The 20760-nt window shown below is 37.7% G+C and overlaps 1 protein-coding gene across 1 annotated transcript; it reads left to right on the top strand.

Annotated features, from left to right (window-relative positions):
- The first annotated feature begins 13541 nt into the window (after positions 1-13541).
- Positions 13542-14480, top strand: Tas2r130 (taste receptor, type 2, member 130). The gene has a single exon (NM_001044298.1). It carries the CDS (start codon positions 13542-13544, stop codon positions 14478-14480), a length of 939 nt encoding a protein of 312 aa, NP_001037763.1.
- Positions 14481-20760: the final 6280 nt, after the last annotated feature.

Here is a 20760-nt window from a genome sequence, read left to right as displayed (position 1 = left end):
TAGGAGACTTCCTTGCTTTCAGTTCTGGGCATACCTAATCTGGTGGCTCATTCTATAAGTGCATATTCTGTACATATTAAAGCAGTAGCTTAAAGGAGTTGCCAATATCTTATGGAGTACCTGCATTTCAACACTCTTTTTCTATCAAAATTTTTCTCATACTTTTAACATTTGAGGATAGATATTTTCTCCTTAAAGATAGGGCATCTGCTTATATTTCTGAAGGATTATTCACTGGGGGAGAGAGAGAAAGAGAGAGAGAGAGAGAGAGAGAGAGAGAGAGAGAGAGAGAATTTCAAAAATGTGTGCATGTACATGTGATGTATACTTAGCCATGCATGCAAATGTGGAGGTCAAAATCCAATATCAAATGTCTTTCTTAAACACTCCCTGGAAGTTGGACTCTGGAAAGGAGCTGACACTAAATTGCCCCTTTAGAAAATGAGATTTGTTAAGATGATGGGGAATATGATGAGTTCCCACAGAGGATATCACTAGGCCATGAAGCAGTAAAGCATCGTGAGGGGACAGTGCATCATGCCAGAGCAGCATCACAGGGCTATGAGGTCAGAGGGTATTATAGAAACATTAAGAATGTTAGTTTATGGTTAAATGGTAAAAGAGATCTCTGCTGTGGACAGTATTGGAGAGAAATCTGAGGGAAAGGGAAGGGCAAGAAAGAAGAGAGGGAAGCAGAAAGAGAGGGATGGGAAAAAATGAAAGAAAGCAGAAACAAAAGTGTGTAAACCAGAGAAACAGAAACAGAATGAAAATAAAAGAGTGGGCATCTTGATTTGATAATGCTCCCTGAGGGGTGGGGAGCTTGGCCATAGCTTGAAGTAGTTTTAAGTCAGGCATCAGCTGAAATGAAGAAACACACTTCCTTACAAGTACCTGTTGCATCCTTATAATGTAGGAAATGGAGAAGCAGAGGGCTTGCCAAATTTTTGTCTGAAGGGACAACCCATACAGAGAAGCAAGACTGATCTTAAAGCAACAAGCACATGATCTAAGAGTATTCTTCAACTTATTGAGTCAGGGTCTCAATCTCAACTGTTTTAACTCAATTCCTTGATCAGTGTACTCCTGGAGACCTATATGCCTCCTCCACAAATGCTGAACTTACAGACACATGTCACTTCCTCTTGCTTTCGTCTGGGTGCTAGAAATACAAAACCACATTGCCATGTTTGCATAACAAGCATTTTAGCCAGTTAGAAACTTTCGTCATTCTTGTGAATCTAATTTTATATTCTGAAAATGTAAAGAATTTCTTTAGACTTTTGATTTGATGTATGCCCTTTTTACCTAATATTTTTATATGCTCCTTCATTAGTACTGCATTTACATCATTTCTACCACTCCCTTACCCTTCTTCAGCACTCTTCATGATCTTCCGTCTTCCTCCCAAGTTCATGACTTCTATTTTAGTCGTGTGTGCGTGTGTGTGTGTGTGTGTGTGTGTGTGTGTGTGTGTGTGTGTGTATCCTACTAAGTGCATTTATTGTTCTGTATATGTATTTGTGTAGAACTTACTTTAGAAGTGGATAGCCTATTAGGGGAGTCCCCTATAAAAAAGATTCCCTAAAGCAGCCAATTGTTACCTGTAATGCTTCATTTATAGAAAAGCCTTATGAGATTTTTCCCATTCACACTAGTTTGTCAACTTATATTGCCATTTTACTGGTCTTGTTTTGATGACTATGTTTTTAAGATTTCACTGAATTAGGCCTTCTGTCATATATAAAGCACACTAATTCACAGTAGATATTTTGGTTCTCTTGCTCTTACAGTCTTTTCATCCCTGTTTCTGCTGTGTTCCCTGATCTTTACATGCTGTCAATGTATTTAATAAGGCAGGCTACCTAAAATTGATCTACACATTTTGACCATTTGTGGTTTCCGTTAATGGTCTCCATCTGATATAATAAAAGAATTTCTTTGATGGGGGATGAGAGCTTTACTATCCTGTCTTTGCCCAATGAGCCTATGAACAATATGGCCATGATAACAGGAATGGTGGTCACCTGTGGCCTCAAAAGCATGGATTTTTCTTATTAAGGCTGTGAGGCTATATCTGCTACCGAGTACCAAATACACCAGCAACAAAAACCAACACTGAGTCCAAAAATAAAATTATATTGTAGGGAGATCAGACAATGACTTGGTTGCTGATTAATTACAGTGGATCACTTCCATTGATAAAAGGCAGCACTTGCTGGAATGGATATAGTATGCTTCTGCCAAAACTACCTTCCATGAATTCACAAATGCCTTCTATTCTATTCAGTATTGCTTTTGACTAAGGAGCTTACTTTATAATGGTAGGAAGGAAGGGAAGAAGGAAGGGAGGGAGGAAGGAAGGAAAAAAGGAAAAAAGGAAGGAAGGAAGAGAGGAAGGAAGGAAGGGAGGAAGGAAGGAAGGAAAAGAAAGAAAGAAAATGGTATGTCTGGTCTATAGTCTCATGCTCCTATAATTCACTGGCTTTACCATGTCCCCTTCTATTCTGGAATAGCTGGCTTGAAACAAAAGCTGGCATTGAAAAAGATAGTTACAACACAAACTAGGTTGCAATAGCTTTGAGGGCTGAGGAAGAATAATACTGATAATTTTTTCTTGTGCTAAGACTACCCCTAAGTATAAAGCAGAAATCACTTTATACAACCATATCTTTCAACCAGAGATCCTTGGTTCTACTTCAACAAGTTTTACAATTCACTGTTTGCCTTTCTGTATTTCCATTTAAAATTACATCTCTACTTTTTCTTTTTATAAACATGTAAATGAACACATTTTGTTGTTAGTATTTAACTTTATTTGCATGTACTTTATTTACATGTATTTTAATGTCTCTTTTCCATATGTACAAAATATGCTGACTCTAAGATATACATAAAAGATGCCAAAGGGGAGCTAGAAATGAACATGAAGTCTACGACCTCAGACAGCAACAGGCAAAGTGGCTACTCTATCCGATATGGTAGTTCATGCAAATAAGCCCATAACTCAAAAAGCTGAAGCAGGAAGACTGTATTGATTTCAACATCATCCTGTGCTATAGCAAGATCCTGTGACAGCATATACACATATATATCACATACTCACTTATTCTCCTTGGATGTGGAAAACAAATTCTAAAATGCAAACACTACATCCTTTATTTGCAACACTGACATGTAGAACAGATTAGCACAACTCTTAAACATCTGGTTTGGTTATGAGTTCTGGAGAAGAATAAGATACACAAATCACATTTAAATCAATTCTATTTTGAGGACCCATCATGTGTCTGGAAAGAGATAGAAAGAGAAAAAGCCTTTGTAACATGAAAACTATGCATAAGACAAGCAAACAACTAGTGTAAATCATGCAATACATTCAATTCTGATTATGTCACAAGCATATAAATAAAAATAAATAAATAAGAATGGAAAATTGGCACAAAAGTTATAATATTAACAGGGATTTAACATGACATAAATAATGAAGTCAAGTCATAAAGAAACACAAATGAACTCATAATTTGCAAAGTTATTATAAATTGATCCTAATTTCCAAGTATAATATACTAAAAATATTGAAGCATATACACATAAATGAGCTATTTTATTGGTACTTCAGATTAGAGGGATGAATGATCTATAATAAGCTAAGAATGTGGCCACACTTAGATTTTTCATATAAATACATATTGTGATAAGCATTGCTTATTATTATGGTACAATTGTAACAGTTGTATGAAAGTTCTCAAGACAATAAATGTACTCCAGCCAGGAAAGCAAGAAGCCCAACTTCAGATCTTCATCACTTCTCCGCTTCCTGAAAATACATCCATATTTGTGATCTTGCACAAAGCTCAAGTCCAAGTAGCTCAAGGACCTCAACTTAAGACCAAATTCACTGAATCTTACAGAAGAGAAAATAAGAAAGGGCCTTGAACTCATTGGCAAGGAGGGTAGAGGGGTTTCCTAAACAGAGCTTCAATGGCTCAGGCTCTAAGATCAAGAATTGATAAGTGGGACGTCATGAAACTGAAAAGCTTCTGTAAGGCAAACAACACAGACAGTAGGACAAATGGGCAACGGACAGATTGGGGAAAAAATCTTCACTAATTTCACATCCAATAGAGAGCTAATATCCAAAATATATAAAGAACTCAAGAAGAAGCTAATCTCAAAAAAGTCCAAATAAATAAATAAATAAACATAAAAGTATAGACCTAAACAGAGAATGCACAAGAAAGGAACCTTGAATGCCAAAGAAGCACTTAAAGAAATTTTCAAAATTTAGTCAACAGAGAAACGTAAATCTAAATGACCCTGAGATTCCACCTTATACTAATCAGAATGACTAAGATTAAAAACACTAGTGACAGCACATGTTGCCAAGAATGTGGAGAAAGAGAAACACTCCTCCATTGCTCTTGGGATTGCAAACTGGTACAACCACTCTGGAAATCAATCTGGAGTTTCCTCAGAAAATTGGAAATAAATCTACTTAACAGCCAGTTATACCACTCTTGGGCATGTTCCTGAAAGATTCCCCACCATACCACAGGGGCATGTCCTCCACTATTGGCCTTATCTCGGATAGACAGAAGTTGGAAAACAACCCCACAAGATGTCCCTCAAGGGAAGAATTGATACAGAAAATGTGGTTCAGTTACACAATGGAATAATGTTCATCTATTAAGAATGAGGATATCATGAGTTTTCCAGGCAAATGGGTGAAACTAGAAAATATCGTTCTGAGTGAGATAACTCCAGACCCAAATGGACACTCATGGTACATATTCAGTAATAAGTAGAAATCAGCAAAAAATTACAGAATACCCAGGATACAATCCACAGAATTCAAGTTGGTTAACAAAGGGTCCAAATGAGGATGTTTCAATCAATTGGGAGGAAGACAGAAACAATCACAGGAAGCATAGGAAGGGAGGAACCTGGGTGAAAGAGGAGAGAAAGGGGAAGAGGGGGAACATGATCAGGTATTGGTGGAGGGGACAGAAAAGAAGCCCTGAGGGTCAGCAGAATGAATGAAAATATGCAACCTCAATGGAGGGGGGCTGAGGTGGGAAAGACCCTCTAGAAAGCACCAGAGTCCTGGGAAGTGAGACTCTCAGTACTCAAAGGGAGTGGCCTTAAATAAAATGGAAGAGGGAACTTGTAGAGTCCATTTCTAGTAGAAAGACAAGGCATCTAGTGGATGGATGGGGTTGCCATCCCAGAGTCAAAAACTGTGACCCAGAATTGTCCCTGTCTAAAAGAACTGCAGGGACAAAAATGGAGAAGAGACTGAAGGAAAGGAAGTGCAATGCCCAGCCCAACTTGGGATCCATCTCAAAGGGAGGCTCCAAAGCCTGACACTATTACTGATGCTATTGTTTGCTTACATACATGAACCTACCATGGCTGTCCTCTGAGAGGCCCAACAAGCAGCTGACTGAAACAGAGGCAGATACTTACACCCAACCAATAGACAAAAGCCAGAGACCCCTGTGGTTGAATTAAGGAAAGACTGGGAGAAGCTTTGGAGTAGGGCAAGCCCATAGAAAGACCAGAAGTTTCAACTAACCTGGACCCTGAGATCTGTCAGACACTGAGCCACCAACCAGACAGCATACAACATCTGGTCCAAAGACCCCAACACATATACAGCAGAGGACTTCCTGGTCTAGACTCAGCAAGGAAAGACATGCCTAGCCCTTGAGAAATTTGAGGGCCCAGGGAGTAAGGAGGACTGGCAGGGGGTGGAATTGGCTGAGACATCCTTTTGGGGACAGAGTAGAGGAAGAATGAGATGAAGAATTGAAGGGTGGACTGGGAAGGAAGATAACAACTGGACTATAAAAATTAATAAAAGTAATTAAAAAAGAAAACAAAAGAAAAGGGGGATGGAAGAAGTTTGGAGTAAGTAGTTGGCATTGTGTTTATGAATGTATAAATATCTCTTCAAAGGAGAACTGAATAATTCAGGGATGAGATCAAATAATAGCAAAGATGAAAATAACATATAATTTAAAGAATCTATTATAATATAGCTGAACTTCTGAAAATGAATCCATCACAGTGATATTTGAAATCAAGTGCTCTGTCTGCAAACATGTTCAATATTAAGAAATTTACATTATCTCAGCAACTGGAGAATGCATAATAAGACTATTGGAATGGCAACCAACAGATTGGGAAAAGATCTTTACCAATCCTACAACTGATAGAGGGCTCATATCCAAAATATACAAAGAACTCATGAAGTTAGACTGCAGGGAGACAAATAACCCTATTAAAAAATGCGGTTCAGAGCTAAACAAAGAATTCACAGCTGAGGAATGCCTTATGGCGGAGAAGCACCTAAAGAAATGTTCAACATCTTCAGTCACAAGGGAAATGCAAATTAAAACAACCCTGAGATTCCACCTCACACCAGTCAGAATGGCTAAAATCAAAAACTCTGGCGACTGCAGATGCTGGCAAGGATGTGGAGAAAAAGGAACACTCCTCCATTGTTGGTGCGATTGCAGACTGCCATTCTGGAAATCAGTCTGGAGGTTCCTCAGAAAATTGGACATTGAACTACCTGAGGACCCAGCTATACCTCTCTTGGGCAAAAACCCAAAAGATGCCCAACATATAACAAAGACACATGCTCCACTATGTTCATAGAAACCTTATTTATAATAGCCAGAAACTATAAAGAACCCAGATGCCCTTCAACAGAGGAATAGATACAGAAAATGTGGTACTTCTACACAATGGAATATTACTCGGCTATCAAAAAGAATGACTTTTTGAAATTCAGAGGCAAATGGATGGAACTGGAAAATCTCATCCCGAGTGAGGTAACCCGATCACAGAAAAACACACATGGGATGCACTCATTGATAATTGGATATTAGCCTAAATGCTCGAATTACCCTAGATGCACAGAACACATAAAACTCAAGACGGATGATCAAAATGTGAATGCTTCTCTCCTTTAAAAGGGGAACAAGAATACCCTTGGCAGGGAATAGAGATGCAAAGTTTAGAACAGAGGCTGAAGGAACACCCATTCAGAGTCAGCCCCACATGTGGCCCATACGTATACAGCCACCAAACTAGATAAGATGGATGAAGCAAAGAAGTGCAGGTTGACAGGACCTGGATGTAGATCTCTCCTGAGAGACACAGCCAGAGTACAGCAAATACATAGGTGAATTACATCGGCAAACCCCTGAACTGAGAACGTGACCCCCGTTGAAGGATTCAGAGAAAGGACTAAAAGAGCTTGAAGGGACTTGAGACCCCATATGAACAACAACACCAACCAACCAGAGCTTCCAGGGACTAAGCCACTACCCAAAGACTGTACATGGACTGACCCTGGGCTCCAACTGCATAGGTAGCAATGAATAGCCTAGTAAGGGCACCAGTGGAAGGGGAAGCCCTTGGTCCTGCCAAGACTGAACACCCAGTGAATGGGATTGTAGGGAGAAGGGTGGTAATGGGGGCAGGATGGAAAGGGGAACACCCATATGGAAGGGGAGGGGGAGGGGTTAGGAGGATGTTGGCTTGGAAACCGGGAAAGGGAATAACAATTGAATGTAAATAAGAAATATGCAATTTAATAAAGATGGAGGGGAAAAAAAGACGATTGGAGGAGGTACATTATGAACTAATCAACTGTTTTGCCATAAATGAGAACCAAAAGATCTCCTCTCTTGACGACATCCTTACCAGTTATCTCCAGTATGTGTATGATTGGTTCATACTAGTCTTGTACCCAGAAACCTATCATTCAGTAATGACATTCACTTGTAGTATCTGAACAGTTCCAAAGAACTTTAATGTGTATTTTGGTACTGTCATCTTAGCTTTTATTTCCTCACAGTAGCCAATTTACTTCACCCACTTTTTTTTCTGACTGAAGTAGAAAGTTTACAAAATAGCTCATTAACCCTGTTAGGATGTTTTCAATTTCCTTGCTTATTAGCCTTGAACTGCCAACCTGCACCCTTGGAGCTACAGAGAAATACATCCCCAAAATATTCATGCCCTGAGTAAAAAAGAAGTGTGGGCATAAATCTAGCCACTAACTTTCTCTAAACTATTGTACCACTAGTATTGTTTTCTCATTTGTTCCTTTTAATTATATTCTTATTAGAATATACTAAGCTGGTCAAACTCAATGCCACATCTTGGATAAACTCCAGCACAGAAAGAAGCCTGTGTGTTGTGAAAACCTAACTTCACTTCACTTCTCTTTATCTGTATTGTATTTCTTCTCTTCTAGTAACCTTTAACTATTTCATGTAAGATAAAAAATGAGTTGTAGTGATGGTAGAAACTATCAATGCTCTATCCCTTGGCTCAGTCATTTTAATTTGTCAAAATAATAAAGTGTAACAGGCATCTGTCAGTGTGTTGTTTGGTGTCCATTTCTGGTAGCTGGGATAAACACCATGACCAAGCAGCTTGGGGAACTTATTTGGTTTACTTGAGTATCATAGACAATAACTGAATGGAAGTCAGAGCAGTAAACTGTCGTCAAAAACTAAACCAGAGCCCATGCAGGAACTTTTTGTCTGGTTTGTTCAACTAATTTTCTTACACAAATCAGGCCCAACTACACCATAGTAGATGACAACACCAATAGTGGATGACATTCCCCAGCATGGATTGGGCCTTTTTATATCAATCAGCAATCAAGAAAATGCCCCCAGAAACATGTCCACAGGGCAGTCTCATGGCAGTGATTCTAAATTGAGATTTTCTCTTCTCAGATGACTCTAAACTAATCATATCTTATAAGTCAAGATACTGGCATACAGAAACATAATATGTGTGATATGAAATATTGGGCTTAGTAGCATATATAATTTTCCAATACATGAGTTATCTAGAAAGGGCAAGTAGAACCAAGAATCAGTAAAACAGCAAGACTCTGTTTCAAAAACAAGACCAAATGGGACTGGAAAGATGGCTCAGCTGCTAAGACCACTTGCTACTCTTTCAGAGGACACAGGTTTGGTTCACGGCACCAGCACCCATATGGTAGCTCACAAATTGTACACATAAAATGAAAATAAATAAGTATTTTTAAAACATAAAACTTTCTGTTTGCACTTTTATAGTATCTTTGTTCTATCAATTTTGATGTATATTTCATGAGTGATCAGAACTGATAATTAGACTAATTAATACATATACCCTTGGGAATTTTGACGGTCCAAACTGGATCATCTTTTTTAATAATTTTACTAATTTTACTAACTTCTTTAGAATTTTATGCAATATGTTTTGAGCATATCTTGAATTCTTCTTCTAAATACTCCCTATCCCTTTCCTACCTCTTTCTTCAATTTACTAACTGATAGACTCTGACTGCTGTCTATGTAACTTTTGGCATGGGGACATCCATGAGTGTATGATTGACCTAAACACAGACAATTTATATCCCTTGTTCTCTAAGAAATTCTATGTTCTTTGGTTTCTTCTTTTTCCAGTGCAAATGTCAGGCACAAATTTATTTCCTTTTTTTATTTTTTTATTTACATTTGAAATGTTACCCCCTTTATGAGTTTCCCATTGATAAAACCACTATCCCATCTCCCCCATATACTATGAGGGTGTTCCCCCTGACCAACCACCCATCCCTTCTCATCTCCTTGCCCTGACATTCTGCTCCATTAGGGATCCATCCATCCTTGGCAGAACCAAGGGCTTCTCTTTCCAGTAGTGCCCAACAAGACCATCCTCTGCTAGATATGCAGCTGGAGCCAGGGGTCTGTCCATGTGTATTCTTTGGGTAGTGGTTTGGTCCTGGGAGTTCTTGTTGGTTAGTTTTGTTGTTCTTATGGGGTTGCAGGCCCCTTCAGCTCATTTAATCCTTTTTCTAACACTTCCAATGGGAACCCTGGTTTCAGTTCAAGGGTTTGCTGATAGCTTCCGCCTTGGTATTTGTTACGCTATGGCTGAGTCTCTAAGGAGATGGCTATATCAGACTCCTGTCAGCATGCACTTATTGGCTTCATCAATATTGTCTAGTTTTGGAGGTTGTGTGGGGGGAAGGGCTGGATCTCCAGGTGAGGTAGGCTCTGAATGGCCATTCCTTCAGCCTCTGCTCCAAACTTTGTCTCCATATCCCTCTCCTATGAATATTTTCATTCCCCTTTACAAGAAGGACTGAAGCATCCTCATTTTGGTTGTCCTTCTTCTTCACCTTCATGTGGTCTGTGGATTGTATCTTGGATAATTCAAGCTTTGTACTAATATCCACTTATCAGTGAATGCATACCATGGGTGTTCTTTTCTGAATGGGTTACCTCAGTAAGAATGATATTTTTAGTTCATTCTATTTGCCTATGACTTTTATGAAGTCATTGTTTTTAATAGCTGAGTTGTACTCCATTGTGTAGATGTACAAAATGTTCTGTATCCTTTCCTCTGTTGAAGGGCAACTGGGTTCTTTCCAGCTTCTGGCTATTATAAATAAGGCTGCTATGAACATGGTGGAGCATGTGTCCTTGTGTGTTGGAGCATCAGTTGTGTTTATGCCCAGGAGTGGTATAGCTGGGTCCTCCCGCTATGTCCAATTTTCTGAGGAAATTCCATACTGATTTCCAGAGTGGTTGTACCAGCTAGCAATCCAACAATGTAGGAGTTTTCCTCTTTCTCCACATCCTCACCAACATCTGTTGTCACCTAAGTTTTTGATCGTAGCCATTGTGACAAGTGTGAGGTGGAATTTCAGGGTTGTTTTGATTTGCATTTCCCTGATGACTAAAGATGTTGGTCCCCTCTTTAGGTACTTCTCAGCCATTTGCTATTCCTCAGCTAAGAATTCTTTGTTTATCTTTGTACCCCATTTTTCATAGGGTTATTTGATTCTCTGGAGTCTAACTTCTTGAGTTCTTTGTATATATTGGATATTAGCTCTCTATCAGATGTAGGACTGATAAAGATCTTTACCCAATCTTTACCCAATCTGTTTGTTGCCGTTTTGTTCTAATGACAGTGTCCTTTGTCTTACCGAAACTTTGCAATTTTATGGGGTCCAATTTGTCAATTCTTCATCTGAGAGCATATGCCATTGGTTTTCTGTTCAGGAAATTTCCCCAGTGCGTACATGTTTAAGACTCTTGCCACTTTTTCTTCTATTAGTCTGAGTGTATCTGGTTTTAGGTGGAGGTCCTTGATCCACTTGGATCTTGAGCTCTTTACAGCGTGATAAGAATAAATCAATTTGCATTCTTCTAAATGCTGGCCTCCAGTTGAACAATCCCCATTTGTTGAAAATGCTATCTTTATTCCACTGTATGGTTTTAGCTCCTTTGTCAAAGATAAAGTGAACATTTGTGTGTGGGTTCATTTCTGGGTCTTCAATTCTATTCCATTGATTTACCTGCCTGTCTCTGACATTTCTGGTCCAATCTATTTAGTGTTCTGTAGGCTTCTTGTATGTTCATAGGCATCTCTTTCTTTAGGTTGGGAAATTTTTCTTCTCTAATTTTGTTGAAGATAATTACTGGAACTTTAATTTACGAGTCTATGCTCTCTTCAATACATATTACCCTTCTCATTGTGTCCTGGATTTTCTGGATGTTTAAAGTAAGGGGCTTTTTTGCATTTGGCATTTTCATTGACTATTGTTGTCAATATATTCTATCTATCTTCTGCACCTGAGTTTCTCTCTTTTAACTCTTGTATTCTGTTGGTGATGCTTGCATCTATGACTCCTGATCTTTTTCCTAGATTTTCCATCTCCAGGGTTGTCTCCCTTTGTGATTTCTTCATTCTTTCTATTTCCATTTTTAAATCCTGGATGGTTTTGTTCAATTCCTTCACCTGTTTGGTTGCATTTCCTTGTATTTCTTCAAGGGATGTTTGTGTTTCTTCTTTGTGACTCTCTCTTTTCTGAGGCATGTTGATATCTGGGGACAGTGCAGAGATGGCCTCACACCTTACCAGCTACAGAAAGAGCATCCCACACACAAACCTCATCTGGGCAGCACAGTAAAATTGGTCTTGGTGGTGTGGGCACAGGTGAGCTAGCCCTGTCATTTTTCTGCCATGAAATGGTGCAGATGAAGGAAAGATGCACCACCACTTTCATCTCACTACCTCCACCAGGTAGGCGAGCTGACCCAGCCCGCTCTCAGTCTATAGTCCTCAGGAGAACACTCTACACCTCACCTGGGCAGCACAATAGAGCTCTCCCTGGTGATGTGGTAACAGGGAGCAGTCCCTGAGGGCATGAAAGTAGGAAAGCTGACCCTGCCCCCCCCCATGATTTGCTATAGCACAAGAAGGGATCAGTCCTGCAGATCCAAAGCTTCAGGATCTTTGTTACACAAAGCATCAGGAAAATATCTGACAGAAGTCTCAGTGAAGATGGAGTATTGATAGAGTAATAGTGTAGCAAAAGCCAGATGCCTCCAATCAAAGCTATGTATCATTGCAATGATCATTTTCAAATAATGGCACCTGAACAAAACTGTATGCTGTGTGACACACTATGGCATATTTCAACTTCCACATGTTCTTGTTTTTGTTTTTGTTTTTATTTTGGTTTTGGTTTTTGTTGTTAGGTTTTGGTGGTAGTGGTGGTGGTGGTGGTGGTGGTGGTGGTGGTGGTGGTGGTGGTGGTGGTGGTGGTGATGGTAGTGGTGGTGGTTTAGTTTGGTTTGGTTTGGTTTGGGTTGGGTTTGGGTAGTTTTTGGGGGTTACAAGGGCAGAGTGTGGGGATGTTGAAGTGAGTGGGATTGGGTTCATGATTTAAAATTCACAAAAAATCAACAAAAAGTTTTTTTAATGGAGAATTAACTTATAGGGAGCATTAGTTGGTTAAACTTTGTTTAAAGGTCTATTTCTCAATGTGGAGCCAAATTTTAAATTCCTTAAAAATAAACAGCATAATTGTATACCATGAGGGGAGTCCTCCAAAAATTTCAGTTGCTCTTAATTTTCTAATTGCTAGGAAATTCTTGAGAGTTCAGTTATCTAATATAGCACAGGACACCCAACTAAATTTAGTTCAGTACTTTCTAAACGTTTTTGATCATTTCCTATACTCTAAGTTCTAAAATATTCTTTTAAAATATGTTCATTGTTTATCTAAAATTTAAATTTAACTGAGTGCCCTACATTTTTATTTATTCAATCTAGCATCTGTGCTGAGGTTACTAGTATGAATCCCAAATTTTTAAAACTTAACCTCAGATAAACAGCTTAGGAACATGGAAAGAAATTGGGCCAATTTGCATCTTAGCAAATAGTAGCTCAGCCTAAATTAACAGTGTATAGAAAAGAATGACCTCCGGAGAAGATAAAATAACATATAAAATCCAAGATAAGGATCGTCAAACACTCTATTTTTAAGACTAATTGAGATTTAGGTAAACTGCCTACAGTCTTCATATATAATTTCCATCTTCCTCACAAGACAGACTGCAACTTAAAGAGGTAAAGACAAGGAAAGCAAGCCCTAAATACCCAAGTGTAGAGACCAGACTACATCAAGTCAGTCAGAAACTTATTGGATACTTTTCTACTTTAAAATGACATATGAAACTGATACTACCTTAATGTTTGTAGCTGTTTGTGAGGCCTTAGTAGGAATCTTAGGAAATGCATTCATTGCATTGGTAAACTTCATGGGCTGGATGAAGAATAGGAAGATCACTGCTATTGATTTAATCCTCTCAAGTCTGGCTATGTCCAGGATTTGTCTACAGTGTATAATTCTATTAGATTGTATTATATTGGTGCAGTATCCAGACACTTACAACAGGGGTAAAGAAATGAGGATCATTGATTTCTTCTGGACGCTTACCAACCATTTAAGTGTCTGGTTTGCCACCTGCCTCAGCATTTTCTATTTCTTCAAGATAGCAAACTTCTTCCATCCTCTTTTCCTCTGGATAAAGTGGAGAATTGACAAGCTAATTCTGAGGACTCTACTGGCATGCTTGATTCTCTCCCTATGCTTTAGCCTCCCAGTCACTGAGAATTTGACTGATGATTTCAGACGCTGTGTCAAGACAAAAGAAAGAATAAACTCTACTCTGAGGTGCAAATTAAATAAAGCTGGATATGCTTCTGTCAAGGTAAATCTCAACTTGGTCATGCTGTTCCCCTTTTCTGTGTCCCTTGTCTCATTCCTTCTCTTGATTCTCTCCCTATGGAGACACACCAGGCAGATGCAACTCAATGTAACAGGGTACAATGATCCCAGCACAACAGCTCATGTGAAAGCCACAAAAGCAGTAATTTCCTTCCTAGTTCTGTTTATTGTCTACTGCCTGGCCTTTCTTATAGCCACTTCCAGCTACTTTATGCCAGAGAGTGAATTAGCTGTAATTTGGGGTGAGCTGATAGCTCTAATATATCCCTCAAGCCATTCATTTATCCTGATCCTTGGGAACAGTAAACTAAAACAGGCATCTGTAAGGGTGCTTTGTAGAGTAAAGACTATGTTAAAGGGAAGAAAATATTAGCATCATGGATATATTTGAAGAAAAACTATCACTGTCTAAGAAAAAGGATGACAAATCATTATCTTTCATTCTTATATGAATATTGCTTTCATGCGGTAACATCCTTTTAACAAACTTAAATCAAATGTTGGGAAATCTCATATACAGCAACTTTGCATGTCTCTCTGTCTATTTCCCTCTCCCTTTGTACATAGTTGACATAAAAAAAGAATTTTCATGACAAATTGTAATAAATAGCTACAGAGGACAGCACATTTTCATAGTAAGTTCTGAATCACTCTTCCAAATGCAAAGCTGCCTGACAAATTCAAAACAACTGTAACAGTATTTCACTGCTGTTTGCATTCTTTGGAAAAGCAGGTGGTTTGTTCCTATGACCTGACTTGGAGTTTTCTTCTTACATCACTGAACTGTATTCATGATTGAAGAAGAGTAAAGTACCAAATGACAATCTTTGTTGTGAAGACAGGTGCTCATCATGGGATTCTGGCTTGCCTGGAACTTGTTATGTAGACTAGTGTGGCATCAAATTCACAGAGATCTGCCTGCTCCACCTGCCAGTCTTGGGACTCAAAGCAAGCATCGCCACACCTGGTTCAAGTGAGGATTCCTAACAAATGTTTTGGAAATATATAATATACTAGAAATTAACACTGAGTATAAGTGCTGCTTAGTTATGAATCATGATTAAATGTTACATTTAGTTAGAAAATTATTTTGTATTATACATTGATGTTGAAAAAATATTCTAGAATATTTTTTATAGAGAAACTTTCTAGAAAAATCCTTTTGACTGAATTTTGAAACAAATATCTCCACCAAGAAGACCTAAATATCAGCTCTGGACATCTAGACTGTATCAAGTAGTGATTATGAAAATATCATGACAGGTTATTGCCTTCAGTATTGAAGATAGAATCAGTTATACTAGACCTGGATCCATATCTAAAAGACGATGTCAGTATAACACAAAGATACTTGCACTATTGTGATTATTGCAACACTTCATAGTAGCTAAGATATGCCACAAAACATTTGTCAATAGATGAATCAAAAAATAAAACAGGCATATACACAGTGAAATTGTATTTGGACATCAAAAATAATGCAGTTGTCCTATAAACAGAATTAGAGGTAATTATGATAACTGAAATAAGTCAGACCTGAAAAAACAAAACCTGTGTATTTTTTCTTAATTAAAGAATATAGACTTGGATGAAAAGATAGATGGATGGAAGGATAAATGGATGGATGGATGGATGGATACTGTTATAGTATGGAAATGAAAAATGGACTTTTAGGGAGTATGAAGAAGCCTAAAGGTCAGGGAAGAGATATAGGAAAGGATAATGGTAGGAAAAAGAAAGACTGTATGTAAGTGTGTGTGTGTGTGTGTGTGTGTGTGTGTGTGTGTGTGTGTGTGTGTGTGTGTTTGTGTTTCATGAAAGCAAAAATGGGACTGCTGAAAGAAAGAAAAGAACAAATAGGAATGGGGAGACAGGGGAGGACAATGACAAATAGTAATGCTATGAGAAAACTACCATGAATTACACATGTGACAATGTCAGGCAGACCCCCCATAATTTTGTGTGTCTACCAAAATTGAATGATAATAATAATAATAATAATAATAATAATAATATAACTATTAACAGGAAAAAAAGAAAATACAATCCAAGTAAAGTAAGGAAAGGAAACAATGAGAAAGAAAAGAAAACTGATGAGAAGTGAAGGAAAAAAGAAGCAGAATAAATGTGGCCAGGATGAAGGACCTCAGCTATACAGATCCTAGTATGGTAATACAAATCTGTGACTCCAGCACTTGACAGGCTGAGAAGTGAGAGAGGGCGAGCTCACAACCAGTCTGGACTTATTTCAAAAGATAAGAGAGATCAGGGGGAAGTACATAAAAGGGTTTGGAGATATGAGAGAGAAGGTGGAAATGATGTAATGAAAGGACAATTTCAAACAATTAAAAAGTTATTTTTCAAAAAGCAAGGGGACAGGACAACAACCTAACAAGTAAAGGTGCTTGGTTCACAAATCTGGCAACTTGAATTCATCTTGCTAGGATGAAGTTGACCTCACTTCCTTGGTGTATTAATTGATATAAATCATATGGAGATATTTTTAAAGTTAGGAAGAATTGTACACCTGCTTCTACTGGAGCCATGAGGACAGATATCTTTCTTTGTGAGGACTCAGTGAATGAACTACAGCTAAATTTCTTTCTGACTCTGTTCCTTGGATGCCAGTAGATAGTCAATCATACCTTGACTACTTTCTGTGATTCATAGCAGAAAACACTATGGAAGACAAATAATAATTAAGTAATTATACAATTGAGAGTTGCTAAAGAGGAGGGATCATTTTATATTGAATCAGTATAGATCTGTACCTAGAAAATAGAGCTCTATACCCAGAGCTGATTGACAACTTGGTTAGGCTTGGAATCGATTCCTTGGCATGTCTATAACAGGTATGGGTGTGTATTTCCTAGAGTTAGATGAGAAGAAAAGACTCTTCCCCAGAGTGAGCAACACCTCTGCTGGCAGTCAGAATAAACAAATATGAATGAAAGGTGGTAATGTCTTTGCTTGCGCATCTTCATTATTTGCTTTTGAGTTACTCCACTGCTGCTACTTCTTAAAATCCTTTCCTGATGTTAGGACCTAGATATTTTTTACACATTCTTACAAAGTTGGATTAAAGAAAAGCATCTTTTCAGATATCCTGCAGCTCTGTGATGCCAGATTGATACTGCTGAAGCATCTATTCTCATAGAATAAGAAGCTATTGGATCCTATTCCTCACAGTGTGCCAGCAGGTGTGGCGTTATGACCCAGGCTACATCAAACAAAACACACCAATAAATCATATTTGCACTATATTTGCATTCTACCAGTTCTGTCTCTCTAGTTAACTCTGACAAGCAGAGGCTGTGGTGTCAGAAATGGGGTCATTTCAGGAATAAAACTGTCCATGTGGTTCTTCTGTTTTTGAACTAGTTTGCAGAAAGAATGTGGAAGAATTTATAACTTTGAACTTTAAAAAGCACTTAAATAGTATAAACGGTGCTTAAAAGATCATTTTAGTGAAATTTTGGAAGAAAAAATGCTGGAAAAATGAAGACAGTGGAGGATTGCTTCATAGTACTACGGAGTGGAACAAATATTGTATTGGGACTGGGTTAGAGGTCATTGACACAATATGCTCTCAAGAACCTGATTGTATTCTTCTAGTGTCCTGAGAACTTGGATAATGTTAAAATGGAAGATTATGATTCAGACTGTTTGTCATCAGAAATTCCAAGACAGGATAGCATTCAGACTGTGCTCTAGTTATTAATGACTATTTCGATCCAGATCTCTAATGAAAGGGGAATACATAGAGCAGAACAATAAAAAATTGAAACTTGACAAGAAAATGTATGTGTACAAGGGTAAAGGTTCAGACAAGGAGAGTGCAGGAGATAGTTGATGATACCATGTCCTGTGATTAGAGTCAATAGGAACCTACAATATTCAATTCAAATAGAATAACGAATGGTCCAGACCCTTCAAGAATAAAAGTATATGGCATGATTCCAGACAAAGAACCAAAACCTAGTGAGATAATTGATTGATACAGAAGAAATACAAAATAAATAGGAAAAAAAGATAGTTAAAAATGACAGCTAATCTCAGCTACTGCTCTGGCACCACTGATGTCATGGACTAACCCTCTGAAACTGTAAGGAAGCCTCCAATAAAATGCTTTCTTTTGTAAGAAAAGAAATAGAGAAAAAAAACATTGCCTCATCATGAAACACTACTAATAGAACAGATTGGGGAACAGAGAGTAATGTCAATATATATATAAAGCATTATATAAGTATTAGTTAACATTTGTATCGATTAATGATAATAAATAATATTAATCAGTCTCTAAAAAAATGACAGCTAAGTCCATGTGACCAATTACAGAAGAATTATAATTGACATATTTCTGTTATATTCTAAGATTTCATTTGTATATGTATACAATATACTAATCATATTTTCCTCTCCTTTAACATTAAAAAGAACAGTGTGATAGAGCAAATAATATTGGTAGTTAAGAGTTGTAAATCTGTATTGGCCAATTTAATTTTTGAAAAATTAAACACTTCTCAAAGGACTTAACCATTTATTCTAGTGAAAGAAGACCATGTTCTTGACTATACATTGGACAGTTATGCCATGTTAGGCAGAATTATGACCTTGCTATTATCTTCACTTGTAAATTAAGCATGGCATCAGATTGAATGGCACGTTGACAAAGGGTGGATTTATGATGTCTACCTTGATTGTAAATGTGAATGAATATGGAATAAACTAAAAGAAATGACTGGAGAAGGGACTAGAAGAGTAGAATACTAGATGAATTAACAGAAAAAGTATGAGAGTTTGAATAAGAATACACCCATAGGTTTATATATGCTAGTGCTTAGGGAGTGGAACTATTTGAAAAGATTAGGAGGTATAGCCCTTTTTTAAAAAGTGTGCCATTGATGGTTTTGGGGTTTCAAAAGCCCAAAATGGACCCAATAACTCTCTTCTTCATGCTGCCTCTGGATCAAGATGTAGAACTCTCAGCTCCTCCATCACCATGTCTGAATACATGCATGCCTCTCACCATGACAATAATGAACTGAACTTTTGAAACCGCTAGCAAACGTGGATTAAATGCTTTCCTTTAAAATAGTTGCTGTGATAATGGTATCTTTTCACAGCAATAAAACATTGACTAAGACAAAGGGCTAGGACATCTCTCAGAATAGGCAGCACCTTCCAATGGCAGTCCAGACAGAAAGTTATTTAAAGGAAACTCACTGCTGTACTTGCCTACTAGCCTTTGCTATCTGCTAGGTCTACTCTTGCTGCCATAATCATTCCATGATACTACAGTCCAGTTTGGTTGGATTTTTGTCTTTTGCTTTGGAAGATTTTGGGGGGTTGTTTTTTTTGTTTAGTTTGGGAGTGTTTGTTGTTTTTTCTTTTACCTTCCAATATGAATTCAAGACCAGATGTTCATCAGGGATCCTTCAGGCTTTCCATGACAGACTGTTACTGTGAAGGAGTCCAGACTGGGCAGCTACCAGGTTCTCAGACTCTCCAGTATTCAGACAGCCGTTTTTGACTACCAAACTTATATCATGGAAACCAAAGTAACAAATTCCCTTTGTGCTGTTTGTTCTCTGTAATGGCTCATTCTTCTAGAGAACCCTTCTGTTACAGACCGAAATTTCAAATAGCATTAGCTTAAAATGCTCTGGAGAAATAACAAGAACAAACGACAACTAACTAAGTTCAAAAACCTCCAGGAGAAAAATGTTTGCTGTATTCTCTTTCCCATGTATATTTTCTCTAATACTTTGGGATTTATTTTACTTTCTGTGAAGTCCTCTCTACTCCCTACCTTCTATGCAGTTATGTACAAGCAGTGTGACTTTCTTTATTCATCATATTCTTGCCCTACTCAGCTGCAAATATTTACAGTTTTCCTGCCCGACAATTCCTCTTTTAATCTAATAAAACTATTCTCAATCTTTTTCTGAGTTTTGTCTTAAATTGTTTTGTTAGCAAGACTAATAAACATGAAAGATGACCCATGTCCCCAAGAACACATTGCACCATAGGGAAGGCTTCCCAAATTTACAAAAATATCTATAAATTTGAATTCTTCCTAAAGTAGTTATTGCCTACTAAGGAATAGATGATTAGTTATATAGACAGTTTAATTATTCTATTCTTAATCATATATTTGCTATGACTGTGGTCTTTCTGTTACAATCTACCACATGTTTTCATTTCCTAAGACAAAACATATAAAAATAACCAACTGTGAAATTTCATCCCAAACTATTCATTTCTGTGGGTATGGGGTAATTCTACCTCAGATCAGGAGGATAGCCAAACAGTTAGAATTATATAATTAAGCTTTTATAGCAAAATATATACAGATCAGCATGGTTTTGTTGTCTTTTTAAGGTTTTTTTATTTGTATTTATGTTTATACATATGTATCTATATACATACATATGAGTGCAAGTATCCATGAGGGAAAGAAAATGGTGTTTGACTTATTGGTACTATAGTAACAGGTGGTTGGGAGCCACCTGACATGGTTACTAGAACTCAAACTTGGGTTCTGTGCAAGAACATGAGTGCTCTTAATCTTTGAACCATCGCTATGATCCCTGAGTCTTAGATGTTTCTAAAGAATCCCTCTGGCTGAGACGTGTTGACAGTACTGAGGA

Source organism: Rattus norvegicus, chromosome 4 (genome assembly GCF_021556685.1).
Source record: "Rattus norvegicus strain SHRSP/BbbUtx chromosome 4, alternate assembly SHRSP_T2T, whole genome shotgun sequence".
Classification (NCBI taxonomy): domain Eukaryota; kingdom Metazoa; phylum Chordata; class Mammalia; order Rodentia; family Muridae; genus Rattus; species Rattus norvegicus.
Note: the sequence above shows the minus strand (reverse complement) of the source record. Positions and strands in the feature narration are given on the sequence as shown.